The sequence below is a fragment of the Tachyglossus aculeatus genome, chromosome 10 (genome assembly GCF_015852505.1).
Source record: "Tachyglossus aculeatus isolate mTacAcu1 chromosome 10, mTacAcu1.pri, whole genome shotgun sequence".
NCBI classification, from domain to species: Eukaryota; Metazoa; Chordata; class Mammalia; order Monotremata; family Tachyglossidae; genus Tachyglossus; species Tachyglossus aculeatus.
In genome coordinates, this window is record NC_052075.1 from 5,457,230 (window position 1) to 5,470,912 (window position 13,683).

Below are 13,683 nucleotides of genomic sequence, written 5' to 3' on the forward strand. Positions count from 1 at the left end.
CCTCTGGCAGAGCCCCCCCCCCTCTGCTCAAACACCACCTGAGCCACTGGAGAAAGAAAGCCCCCTGACCTGAAGTGGGGGGCTCATGTTTTCTCACTCGCACTTTGCGTGAGTACCGCCCAGGTGGCAGGGTGATGTTGGCCACTTCCTTGAAGCAGCTTGGCTTAGCGGCTAGAGCCCGGGCCCCGGAGTCAGAAGGGCCTGGGTTCTAATCCCAGCTCTGCCACTGGCCTGCTGGGTGACCTTGGGCAAGTCACTTCACTTCTCTGGACCTCAGTGCCCTCATCTGTATAATGGGGATTAAGATGGTGAGCCCCATTTTTAGACTGTGAGCCCACTGTTGGGTAGGGACTGTCTCTATATGTTGCCAGTTTGTACTTCCCAAGCGCTTAGTACAGTGCTCTGCACATAGTAAGCGCTCAATAAATACGATTGATGATGATGATATGGTGATTAACTTGTATGTACTGCTAGCACTTACTGCAGTGCCTGACACATAGTAAGCACTTAACAAATACCACTTAATTATTATTATCATCATTCTACATCTGCACAGTTTTCAGCATAAGTGAAGTGTGCACCTGTGTGTTACATATGCTTTGCACATCCTTTTTCTTTTTGTATGGCATTTGTTAAGCGCTTACTATGTGCCAGGCGCTGTACTAAGCACTGGTGTAGATACAAGCTAATCAGATTAGGTACAGTCCCTGTCCCACTTGGAGCTCACAGTCTTAATTCCCATTTTACAGGTGAGGTAACTGAGGCATCGAGAAAGAAAGTGACTTGCTCCAGGTCACACAGCAGACAGATGGCGGAGCCAGGATTAGAACCCGGGTCCTTCTGGCTCCCAGGCCTGTGCTGTAGCCACTGGGCCACACTGCTTCTCTAATGGGTCTCTGGCTACATAAAACTCAGGTTTGTCACTGTGCATGTCCAGTTGCTATGCTGAGGCCACAGGTCAGCTAATGGGTGGTCAGCCTTACCTCCGCCTCCATCTCTATGGGGATCCTAGTCAGTTTTCATCATCATCAATCGTATTTATTGAGCGCTTACTATGTGCAGAGCACTGTGCTAAGCGCTTTTCAGTTGGCGCCAGTCAGTCTCTGTTGGCAGAAATCTTCCCTGCTCTTTCCACACAATCCACCGTATTTATAGTTATCCTGGGGTGGTGATTCCCCCAGGAAATGGGGAACCTCCCTCATGAGGGGCATCACAACGTGAACCCTCTCCTTGTTCTAGCTACTCTGTCTTCTCTTCCATTACGCCAGAGGCCATTTGCAAAGGAGAGTAGTTCTTGGGATTTCTCAACTAAACATTTCTTTCTCGCTGCTTCGAAAATTCTGTCATTTTTGTTTTTTAGGCTGTTTATTGATCAGTAATGAAAGCTAGAAAAGGAGAAAGTGTCCTGGAGGACTGTCTTCTGTGGTGTGTATGCTGTGGGCCACAGTTAGCATGCTGTTGAGATCTAACGTTGAGGCTGGTAGAATACATAGCTGGGTGAAACCCAAGTTGATGAAAGAATATATGTGTTTCTCTTGGGGCAAAAAAAAAATCTTATTGGCAGATCCATTTTGTATGCACAGAGGGTAAATGTAAATGTTCCGCCCCCCTTGTACCGCCCACCCTCTCTCCCACTCACTGTCTCCCTTCTCCCCACTCACAGGGCCACCTTTCACTAGTAAGCAAATGAGGTTATTTCTTCAGCACTTGTTGGCTGTGTAGGGGTTGGTTGTAGGCCTGGGTAATTAAAAAATTGTAAATTTAAAAGTTCCTGCCTGCTGGAAGAGGCGACTGGAACATGGAAACAGGGATCTGGGAGAAGGAACTCTATGGCTCTGGAGCAAGGGTGGGGGTGATGGCCAGTGTGTTCAGGGCCTCCCTCAGAAAACACTCAACATTCCTGGATTTGTAAGGCCTTCCATGGGATGAAGTTGCCTCATTGTGCGTGCCATAGCGACATTGTATGTCACAGGGGGGTGACTAATTATTTCCTGTCTCGGGGCAGCAAGAAGTCTGGAGTCAGCTTGGCCCAAACCCTCCATTTGGACCCTTTTCTGGTTCTCCCTCCCTCATTCATCTTTACCCATACTTTCCCCTTCCACCCCTCAGACACTTTCCTCTTTCCCTTGAGACCTATAGAATTGGCTCGTGCTGGGGCTTACCTAAGCAGTCAGTAATAATTTAATTATGGTACTTGCTCATTCATTCATTCATTCAATCGTATTTATTGAGCGCTTACTGTGTGCAGAGCACTGTACTAAGCGCTTGGGAAGTGCAAGTTGGCAACATATAGAGACGGTCCCTACCCAACAACGGGCTTACAGTCTAGAATGGGGGAGACAGAGAACAAAACAAAACATGTGGACAGGTGTCAAGTCATCAGAATAAATAGAAATAAAGCTAGATGCATATCATTAATAAAATAAATAGAATAGTAAATATGTACAAGTAAAATAGAGTAATATGTACAAACATATATACAGGCGCTGTGGGGAGGGTAAGGAGGTAGGGCGGGGGGGTGGGGAGGAGGAGAGGAAAAAGTGGACTCAGTCTGGGAAGGCCTTCAAAGTAGGGCTTTGAAGGGAGGAAGAGAGCTAACTTGGCCGATATGCGGAGGGAGGGCATTCCAGGCCAGGGAGAGGACGTGGGCCGGGGGTCTACGGCGGGACAGGCGAGAACGAGGTACAGTGAGGTACAGTACTTGTTAAGCACTTCGTGCCAAGCACGGTTCTAAGCAGTGGGGTAGATACAGAGGGGCTGAGGGCAGCTATGGGGACTCATGGTCACTCAAGGCACTGACTAGAGTCAGACCTGGAGGGCCATGGGTGATTTTGATATGGGGGGTTGGGAGGGGAACGTGCTGAATCAAGACTATTTGAGGAGGTGGAACCAGCCCTGGAGCTTGGGAAGAGCACACCAGCCAAAAGTGGCCAGCGACTACCCAATCCGTGAGCCAAATCATTTGCCAAATGACGAGGTTCATATTGGACAAATACAGCCTGTTGACCAATTCTGACTTAGGTGTTTATTGTGGCTACCATTTGTTACGGTCATCTGTGATCAAAATCATCAATTGGTCCACTACAACCCAACCGTCATCATCAGCAGTGGTATTTGTTGAGCACTTACTGTATGCAGAGCACAGTACTAAGCGCTTGGGAGAGTACAGTGCGACAGAGTTGGTAGATACGTTCCCTGCCCACAGTGAGTGTAGAGTCTAGAGACAGACATTGATTTAAATTAGTTTAAATAAAATAACTGATGTTTGCAGTGGCTGATCTGGCCCCCAGCCTTGGCCCTCAATCGATAAGCAGTCGTTGGAGGAAATCATATGGTCTAATCTACATAGATTTTTTTCAGTATTGATTTGTACAGTGTCAGTAAACTTGAGTGGTGGTTAAATCCATTTTGAGCCAGAATTGTCTGGCACTGTAAGAAAGGTGTTCAGCAAAATGGAAACCATTTTATATACACTGTTTTCCGAACCTGTTTTAAAGAGCTGAACTGCTCATTGGCACCACCCAGGCTATATTTCTGAAGAGTAGCATTTTGAATAGGAATAGTGGCCTGACACAAACCCAAATAATGTGTTATTTGGCTTGACATTGCTGTCAGTTAATGCTTTTATACTTGCGGACAGTTCGTTTTTGCGAGAGGCATCCGAGGATTGGAATTGAAGGAGGCATTTGATGGAGTGTAGTTGTAGAAAGAATGCAGCAGGAACGTTGCTGAAAACAAGTTTTTTGAGTGTACCCATGAAGAGAATTTCCAATCGTGAATATAGTTGTTAATAAAATACACCCAGTTCTTCTATAACTGTGATGGTGTTCTTGAATCGATCAGACATACTGAATGCTTACTGTGTGCAGAGTACTCTACTCAGCTCTTGAGAGAGTACAGTAAAACAGTTGGTAGACATATTCCCTCCCCAGAAGGAGCTTACAACTTCTAGGGGAAGACAAACCTTAAAATCAATTCCGGATATGTACCTAAGTGCTGTGGGGCTGAGTTGGGGTGACTGTTATGCTTAAGAGGTACAAATCCAAGTGCAAGGGCAACACAGAAGGGAGAGGAAGTAGAAGACATGAGGACTTAGTCGGTGAAGGCCTCAAATAACATCTAATTAAGGAAATCCTCATTATAGCCTGCACACCTTGTCTGACCCAGTATCACCTTGGGATTTTATCCAGATGTGCATCGGCAGACAGGTGTTTTCCTAATTCTCTAACAAGGTTGTATCCAAAACTTGTAGTGAAAACGTAGGGAAGAACTGATTGTCCATCAGATATATTTTTCATGACATTTGAGGAAAAAATGCCCGGTTGCCTCCCTGAAAAAAAGAGTCCTTTTCCAAAAATCGCTCAGGAAAGAAAAAAGATTGAAGTGATGTCATGTAAAGTGTATTCAGTGGACAGTCGCTTCTCCCATACACGTTTTAGATATGGAGTTGTCCATCATATTTGGAAAAAAAGCCACCATCGACGGTGCAGTTCACTTGGAAGTGTGTGGCCGAAGAGACTAAAGGCAGATTCACAGCTCCTGATATATTGGTCCCTAAAAAGTCCCTTTTTATGTTGTTCTGCGTCACATTTGTAATGCCCGGACCTGTTTCCTTTTTGGCCTCCTTGATGTTTTGAATAGAACACTGTTCAGGAAACGTCTGCTGTTTGAAGTGGTATTGTTACTCTGAGCTCTATTCAGATTAAATTTAAAGAAATAATTCTCAAGAAAATCTACGCTAGATGACCGATATTTTTGTCTATCCTTAGCCAAACCAGAAAGGAGGCCCCTAAATGTGTGTGTTTGGTTACGCTGAAGTTCTTTTTTTGTTCTGTTCCCTTTAAGTTAAAATTTCTAACTTTGTTATTATGAATACATTAATAAACAATATAGGCTAAATTCACTCAACCAAATCCGTTTTGTTATATTCAGTAGTGCCATTTGCGGCAGTGGCGTGGGGGGGAGGCAATTGAAAGGGATCAACCTTTCATTTCTTTTGTCCTTTACCCTAATCAAAAATATCAGTCAGTCAATCATATTCATTGAACTCTTACTATATGCAGGGCACTGTACTAAGCGCCTGGGAGAGCACCTAATTTAGTAAGTTTCTTCGCCATGTAGAGCCAGAGATCACAGAGCAATAGATCATTTAATCCTGCTCTATTTATGTTGCTTCAGGTTCTTAGGAGCCATTTCTTTTTCATATTACATTCTTCTACCACAAACTAAAAATGGTCACTAAATTTAGGAGATATTACAGGGAAGCTGTATGTGCATTTGGAATGTAACTGTTGTGCATTCTTCTTTTCAGTTAGGAATTTGATTTTTTTTTTCTAGCTGGTACATTCTATTCACTTGACTAAATATAGCATGGGTAGAATTATATAATAAATGATTTAATGTTTTGCATTAAACCTATTCAGAACAGTTGATGTTGTATAGCACATTGGGTGGAAAGACATTTTTTGTATCATGAGTCATTATGAACATATTCTCTCATCTTTGTATTTGTAAAAACATGGAAACTCATAATTTTTTTTTTCTTTTCTTCCTCTCCTCTACTCATCCCACCCCCAGCCTTCTGTTGAGTCTTCAAGCCCAGGTAAATATTTTTATTATTTCATTGTCTTGCTGCATTTTATCATTTATCTTATACAACATTTGGGTGAGAAATAATGATGAAAGAGTGATTTAAATGTTATCTGACTTCTACCCTTTTTAAGTCACCTGAAGTTGAATGGAGACAGTAATGGAGGTTAGAGAAGAATGGAAATTTGAGGCTTTAAATATTCCTGTGCCTCCGGTTGAATGCTTGGGTAAAGAAATTGACTCTTCTGTTGGTTTCAAAGTGTCTTTAAGACCTAAGAAGATTTTTCTAGGGCAGAAGATGAGTTTATTTCTAGTCTTGGGTTTTCCCCGAGAACATTTTTAAAGTTAGCTTTTGGTGACCTTTTGAACTTTGGTGGAAGAATTGAGAAGACAAAATCACCCTCAGATTTCCATGACCTTTCATGTTTCCATATTGAGGGAGCTATTAGGCCCAGGTAGGGTGTAGTGAAATATCCATTCTGCAGCACAAAGGTGCTGACTGGTTAATTAGCTGCAAGGAAGATACTGTGCACAAATAAGACACATCAGAAAGCATAATGGTCACAATAAATCACTTGTATGTGAAACAGAAACTCTAAAATGCTCAGGATCTGTGAGGTGTCTGAAGTTACATTTTTTATTAATATAAAAATAGTAGGAAAAAAGCAACATCATTTAAATTGTAAGATTACCGTAGCACAAATAACTGCAAAGGATAATTAAACATTAATACTCATTGGAACAGTGTGTTCATTTCCTGTAATTGCTTTTCAAAAAAGGTTCCACTTATTTATTTCAACTAATAAATCACTAAATCTTGAAAATAATTGCTTCCTCCAAAAAAAGTGTCATTTTCATTTCATTTTTCTTGTAGATAGGGGAAATTTAGGGAATCTTGGTTCTGTTCCTCCGCCTCAGCCTGAGTGGCTCCTATCTGTTGGCCAACATCTTTCTCTCACCTTTCCTATCTCAAGGCCTCCAGAAATAAGAGATTTTTGAGTTAAGCCCCAGAAATCACTCCATGGGTGGTTTTTAATTTTTATTATTATTATTATTATTTTGTAAATTCAGTCTACCTCTACTAAAATGGTTGTATGGTGTCAGGACCTGTACCTCATTCTAATTCTTCTTACCTAATTTCATCCTGAGCAAGTTATTCAACATCAATATTGACTTCCCTCAAAGAGACATTGTAATAACAAATGAGGTTAGAATCCTAAACCTGTAAGCTCACTGTGGGCAGGGAGTGTGTCTGTTTTGTGTTACAAGCACTTAATACAGTGCTTTGCACACAGTAAGCACTCAATAAATATGACTGAATGAATGAGTAAACTGGACTTTAGTGTATCTGTGAACTAATATACTTTCCTACTTTGGCCCAGGTCTCAGATTCTGGGTTAAGAAAGAAATGCTTAAAAGTCAAAAGCAATGCACTTTGTATTTAGTTTCAGGCTTCAGGCATGACAGTAGACCTGGGATATCACTACTTAAAACAATTGACATCACCAAGTTATTGCTTAGAGAAGTAAAATATAAAAGAGCCTTTTACACAGCTAATTAGCACCGCACAACTTTCTTTACTTTCTCCTTTTTCTACACTTTCTTCCTCCTTCTCAGTCTCTCATGCCCTTTTTCTCTTCCCCGTCCTCCCTTGAGGAGAACAGAGATTCCTTTAATAAAAGGGCGGTTTTGTTTTCCTTTACCCTCCAAAGGAAGGATTTGATCTCAAGTAGGAAACTCTATACCATGGTTAACGAAAGCCTCGGTTAACTGAATGGTTTTTACAGTGCTGGAGAACTTCAGGGAACAACACATAATAGTGGGGAGAGGGAGGAGGGGAAAGGAGGCTTGAAGACAGGATCCCCATTCCCCCACTCCGACTGAAAGATGATCTTAGAGAGACAGAGAACAGGGGCCTGTGGTAGGAAACACGTAAGCCCCGTTCTCACATATGTGCACCAAAAAGCACATGAACTCAGGCCTGCATCCCCAGAGATACAAGTACCCATCTTAACTTTGGAAATCTCAAGAACTAGCCCCCTGCTTCCCATACACTCAATGACTCATGACATGGATTTGATTTATACAGATTTATTCTGCTTGTGAATAAATCTAGTGAGGGCATGGAGGGGCAGAAGCCTACGTTATCTTCCTCATAATAGCTTCCAGCCATCTCATGGAAACTTCTGAGGCGCTTCGTTTCCTCAGCGCCGTCTCCAAGGCCACCCTCCCAAGCCATCACCCCACCACCTGAGCAGAACATTGGAGGACGATGACATGGAAGTAGGGCAGGGTCCAAATTGGTGGCAGATACTTGGAGATTTAATGACTTCCTGGAAAACCAGGAAGCTAGAATAATTGTGAGACCTAAGTACTTACCATGTGCCAAGTTCAATAGATATAAAATAATCAGATTGGACCCAGCCCAAGGGAAGGGAGAATATATTTAATCCTTATTTTAAAGGGGAGGAAACTCAGGTGCAGAGAAGTTAAGTGACTTCCCCAAGGTCACACAGCAGGCAAGTAGCAGAACCGGAATTAGAACTCAGGTCCCCTGGCTCCCATTAAGCCGGACAGCTTCTCCCTGCTAGGTCACATTGCTTCTTGTGGAGAAAATCACCACTCTTGACCCCCATGCCAAAATATTGGTGTGCCAATAACTGCTGGAGCCTTGGGTTTTTTATTATTATTATTTTTCATGATATTTGTTAAATGCTTACTATGTGCTAGGCACTGTATTAAGCACTGGGGTAGACACAGGCTAATCAGGTTGGGCACAGTCCAGATCCCAAGTGGGACTCAGAGTGTTAATCCCCATTTTATAGATGAGGTAATTGAGGCACGGAGAAGTGAAGTGACTTCACACAGGTCACACAGAAGACAAGTGGTGGAACTGGGATTAGAACCCAGGTTCTTCTGACTCCCTTCTGACTCTTCATTCACAAGTGCTCGGCATAGTGCTGAGCACACTGTAAGTGCTCCTTAAAATACTGTTGATTGTTTGAGATTGATTTCTTTGACCAAATTCTCTTAAAATATTCTTACTAGGCGGTTCAGCAACATCAGATGACCATGAATTTGACCCATCAGCTGACATGCTGGTTCATGACTTTGATGATGAACGGACATTAGAAGAGGAAGAAATGATGGAAGGAGAAACAAATTTCAGCTCTGAAATAGAGGATCTCGCAAGGGTAAATAATGACGTAACGATTGAGTTTTGCTTTGGGAAACGGTTTCTACTTCTCCAGTATGCTTTTGATGTATTGTGTGCGTGTAACTTCCAATTTTCTGCGTTCCTTCAACTTTCCTTTCAAATGACTCCCCCTCTTCGCCTGCGGCTGCCTCTTTCACGTTTGACTTGGCTACTTTGGAGCACTGGAACACTGATCACAGAACAATACCCCAGGAAGACAGCCCAGGTCAGAGGTGGAGTTGCTTAGAGGAAGTAGGTGGGGCACAAAGTCAGTGGCAGAGAGTGCAGGGAAGATGCCATCATTGGGAGGAAATGAAGGGTCACAGCTTTCCACCCCCCCCCATGTTTTTTCTTCGTGCTATTTGTTAATTGCCTGCTGTGTCAGACTGTACTAAGCACTGGGGTAGATTCAAGCTAATCCGGTTGGACACGGTCCCTGTCCCACATGGGGCTCACAGCCTTAATCCCCATTTTTCAGATGAGGTAACTGTGGCACAGAGAAGTGAAGTAACTTGCCCACGGTCACGCAGCAGATAAGAGGCAGAGCTGGGATTAAAACCCAGGTCCTTCTGACTCCCAAACCCGCGGTCTATCCACTAGGCCATGCTGCTTCTCCTTACCTCCATGTCCCCGTCTTCAGGTCCAGCCACTTTCACTCCTAGGTTTTTGGGGTTCTCTTGACTCCTGGGTGAATGTTTTGAACAGATTCAGTCCAGTAAAGCTGGGAGGGCATCAACTGGGTAGGCACATGCTAACAATGCCAGATAGCAAATCTAAACTTGGACGATCAAGTTTAATATCACTCCTTGTTTGATTTCTGGTACTATCGTAGTCCTCCCTTTTTGTTTAGGATGGGAGTTTCTGTCTCTTTGTCCATTAATTTCAAAAATTCGAACACAGAAATGCCACAGAGAAATATTTTTGCACCATTCATTTCCAAATTCCTTTTTAAAGAATTGGAATGGAAAGTATAACTGCTTGCCATGTTGAGTTGAATTTGAAGGCATATTTTTTGTCTTCAAATTGAAATACGTGCTTTTCCTTGAAATGGGCTCTTGGGTAAGTGATGCCAAACTGCCATTGAGTATTTAATTAGGAGCAACAAAGCGTGGTTTAAATATGCTATGTTTGCCTAATTGCCTTACTTTTTGTTGCATCAAGCCATTATGCAGATCTATTGAGATGACTTAAAACTAGCAATAAGGAGAGAAGGGCTTTTCTGAGTACTTAGTATGTCCAAATGTTGCCCTAAGCACTAGGGTAAATAGTGTAAGCAGGTCAGATGCAGACCTTGCCCCACAATCCGCATTTTTACAAATAGGGAAATCAAGACACAGAGAAGGTAAGTAACTTGCCCAAGGTCCCACAGCAGGCAAGTGGCAGAACCGGGATTAGAAACTTCATTCCACCAGGCCACACTGTTCGAGAAGCAGAAGGCAAGAGAGCATTTGAGATTGGGTCTTCTTTTCCCTCTTCCCTTTCTTACTCTTTTCCTCCCCCTGTGCAAGTCCATCTCCAGAAACTGCCCCAACTCGCTGCCTTAATAAAATAATCATTGTGTTATTTGAGTGCTTACTGTGTGTCAAGCACTGTTCTGAGCGTTGGGGAAGATACAGGCTCATGGGGTCAGACTCAGTCCCTGTCCCACACTGGGCTCACAATCTCAGTAGGGAGGAGAACATCAGTGACATCTTCTCTTCCTCCTCCGCCTCACAGGGTAATTTCTGCTTTAGAGAATATAACCATATTTACTTGTGTAATTGTCTCCACCACATAATTCTTTCCTCCCCTCGAAAAATTTTTGAAATAATAAAAGATCAGTTTCATAAGCAGCGATAGCGGCCCGTGCCAGAATAGAAAGAAAAGAAGGGTCAGAATGTGCTAGTGTGATATTTACAGCTTCATCAGGGAGTTCCTTCTTTGAAATGTGCTCAAGGGAAAACGGTCGTTACATAGTAATCTAGCAGTATTGTGGGTAGAAATAGGAGAAGGTAGGGGAAATTTAAAATACTCCAGGTGCAATAGAAATTGAAGGCAGTGTCTCAGGTGCCCTCTTACCTTTCTCTTCCTTCTCTCCTCTTTCTTTTTCCCCTCATTTTTCTCCCCGTGTTGCTAATGGTTATTTTTATATGACCCAGTTAAATAGGCCCTCCCCTGTTTTGGGGTAGCAAGGATTGAGCAATCCATGGTAGTTATTGAGTACTTCGTGCAGAGCACTGTACTAAGAACTTGGGAGAAAATGAGCCATTTTGGGAGTAAATGCGGCATGTTGTACAAAAAAAGTGTCTTTAATTTCCTCAAAAATCAGGGTGGGGCAGTTTTGTGGCAGAGGCAATTATGCTGGTGAATAATATGCATTAAGAATTCCAAAAAGTTTGGGGGAAACTTTGTGGTGACGAGGCTTGAATATGTGAACTAAAAATATATAATTGTGAACAATTCATTTTAATTAAACATTATTTCAGTACTATATTTATGTTTATAAATATTAATTTACTCCTTTTATATTTCCACTTATGAATTCATACTTTTAGATTTACTCATTAAAAGAATTGCAGCACTGAAGTTTAAAATGACTTATGCCTTAAGAATCACATCTAAAGTAGGGTCAGACACGGTCTGTGTCCCACATCAGACTCTCAGTCTAAGTAGGAGGGGGGACAGGTATTGAAATCCCATTTTACAGATGAGGAAACTGAGGCACAGAGAAGTTAAGTCACTTGCCTAAAGTGACACACCAGGCTAGTGGCGGAGATGGTGTTAGAACCCAGGTCCTCTGATTCCCAGGCATGATTATGTTGCTTCCCAAATGACCGTGGTAGGCATTCTAGATCTATAATTTTGTTTTTATTTGAATTATGATGTACAAATCTAGTTTGAACATGTTTTCATGGCTCTTTTAAATGAAGGCGTTCATTCTAAATACCAGGCCCCTAGAATGGAGCACTGATTCACCAGGCAAGTTACTCAGCTTTCCTGGTTTCCTAATAATAAAGTGTGCCACGTTGCCTCACAGGATTTTGTAACTGTTCATGAATATGCTTGCAGAAACTCTTTTAAATTCCTTAAATGAAAGATAGTACAGAAAAACAAAGTATTAGTTTGAGTCACGTCACATGTTGCTCTGGTTCAACATCGTATACTTCAGCAAAGATGAATAATTAGTTTGTAGTGCAGCACTCAGCAAGTGTTTATTTTTACTGTGCTTGTTTTCTGATTTAAACCAAAATTTTATTTTAAATTTATTTTAAAGTGGTGTTAGCTTGTTACACTGTGTGGTAGAGACACCACTTCACTGGCTCGAACACACCAGCTCTGTGGATATAATCTAGATTGGAAGAGATGCCAATGTTGATAAGTAACCCGTGCGTTTTGAAAAGCAGCATGGCCTAGTGGACAGGGCATGGGCCTGGGATTCATTCATTCATTCATGCAGTCGCATTTATTGAGCGCTTACTGTGTGCAGAGCACTGTACTAAGCGCTTGGGAAGTACAGATAGAATTAAAGCTATGTGCACATCATTAACAAAATAAATAGAATAGTAAATATGTACAAATAAAGTAGAATAATACGTCTGTACAAATATATACAAGTGCTGTGAAGAGGGGAAGGAGGTAGGGCGGGGGGGATGGGGAGGAAGAGAGGAAAAGGGGGCTCAGTCTGGGAAGGCCTCCTGGAGGAGGTGAGCTCTCAGTAGGGCTTGGAAGAGAGCTAGCGTGGCGGATGTGCGGAGGGAGGGCATTCCGGGCCAGGGGAAGGACGTGGGCCGGGGGTCGATGGCGGGACAGGCGAGAACGAGGCCCAGTGAGGAGGTTAGCGGTGGCAGAGGAGCGGAGGGTGCGGGCTGGGCTGGAGAAGGAGAGAAGGGAGGTGAGGTAGGAGGGGGCGAAGTGATGGACAGCTTTGAAGCCGAGAGTGAGGAGTTTTTGCTTGATTCGTAGGTTGACAGGCAGCCAGTGGAGATTTTTGAGGAGGGGAGTAACATGCCCGGAGCGTTTCTGTACAAAGATGATCCGGGCAGCAGAGTGAAGTATAAACTGAAGCGGGGAGAGACAGGAGGATGGGAGATCAGAGAGGAGGCTGATGCAGTAATCCAGTCGGGATAGGATGAGAGATTGAACCAGCAAGGTAGTGGTTTGGATGGAAAGGAAAGGGTGGCTCTTGGCGATGCTGAGTCAGAGTGCTGTGCATTCATTCATTCATTCAGTCGTATTTATTGAGCGCTTACTACAGTAAGCACTTAATAACTATGATCATCATCATCATCATCAATCGTATTTATTGAGCGCTTACTATGTGCAGAGCACTGTACTAAGCGCTTGGGAAGTACAAATCGGCATCACACAGAGACAGTCCCTACCCAAAAGTGGGCTCACAGTCTTAAAGGGGGAGACGGAGAACAAAACCAAACATACTAACAAAATAAAATAAATAGAATCTGCACATGGTAAGCGCTCAAGAAATACGATTGATGATGGTGATGAAATGAATGGATTTTAATCCCAGCTCCACCACGTCTGCTGTGCGACCTTGGGCATGTCACTTCTCTGAGCCTCAGTTCCCTGATCTGTAAAATGGGGATTAAAACTGTGAGCCCTATGTGGGACAGGTACTGTTTCAAACCTAATTAACTTGTATCTACCCCAGTGCGTAGTACAGTGCCTGCCACATAATAAGCGCTTAAATGCCATTTTAAAAAAAGCCCAAGGGCATGAAAATGGTGACAGATTGCCGCAGTAGATCTGTAGGGCCCTGGCTCCAAATAATAATAATGGTATTTAAGTGCTTACTATGTACAAAACACTAACCACTTACTGTGCCAGGCACTGTATTCGGCATTGGGGTGGACACAAGCAAGTCAAATTGAACACTACCCTTGTCCCGTTTTATAGATGAA

The 13,683-nt window shown here is 42.9% G+C and overlaps 1 protein-coding gene across 5 annotated transcripts in view; it reads left to right on the forward strand.

Moving 5' to 3' along the window:
* The window catches only part of MIER1 (MIER1 transcriptional regulator), a 76,256-nt gene that overhangs the window by 31,884 nt on the left and 30,689 nt on the right, over positions 1-13,683 (forward strand). For all 5 annotated transcript variants that reach the window (XM_038752252.1, XM_038752248.1, XM_038752249.1 and 2 more), the window contains exons 2-3: positions 5,578-5,602; positions 8,638-8,783. In XM_038752252.1, the coding sequence (XP_038608180.1) occupies positions 5,578-5,602; positions 8,638-8,783 (171 nt within the window). The remainder of the gene's footprint in view (positions 1-5,577; positions 5,603-8,637; positions 8,784-13,683) is intronic.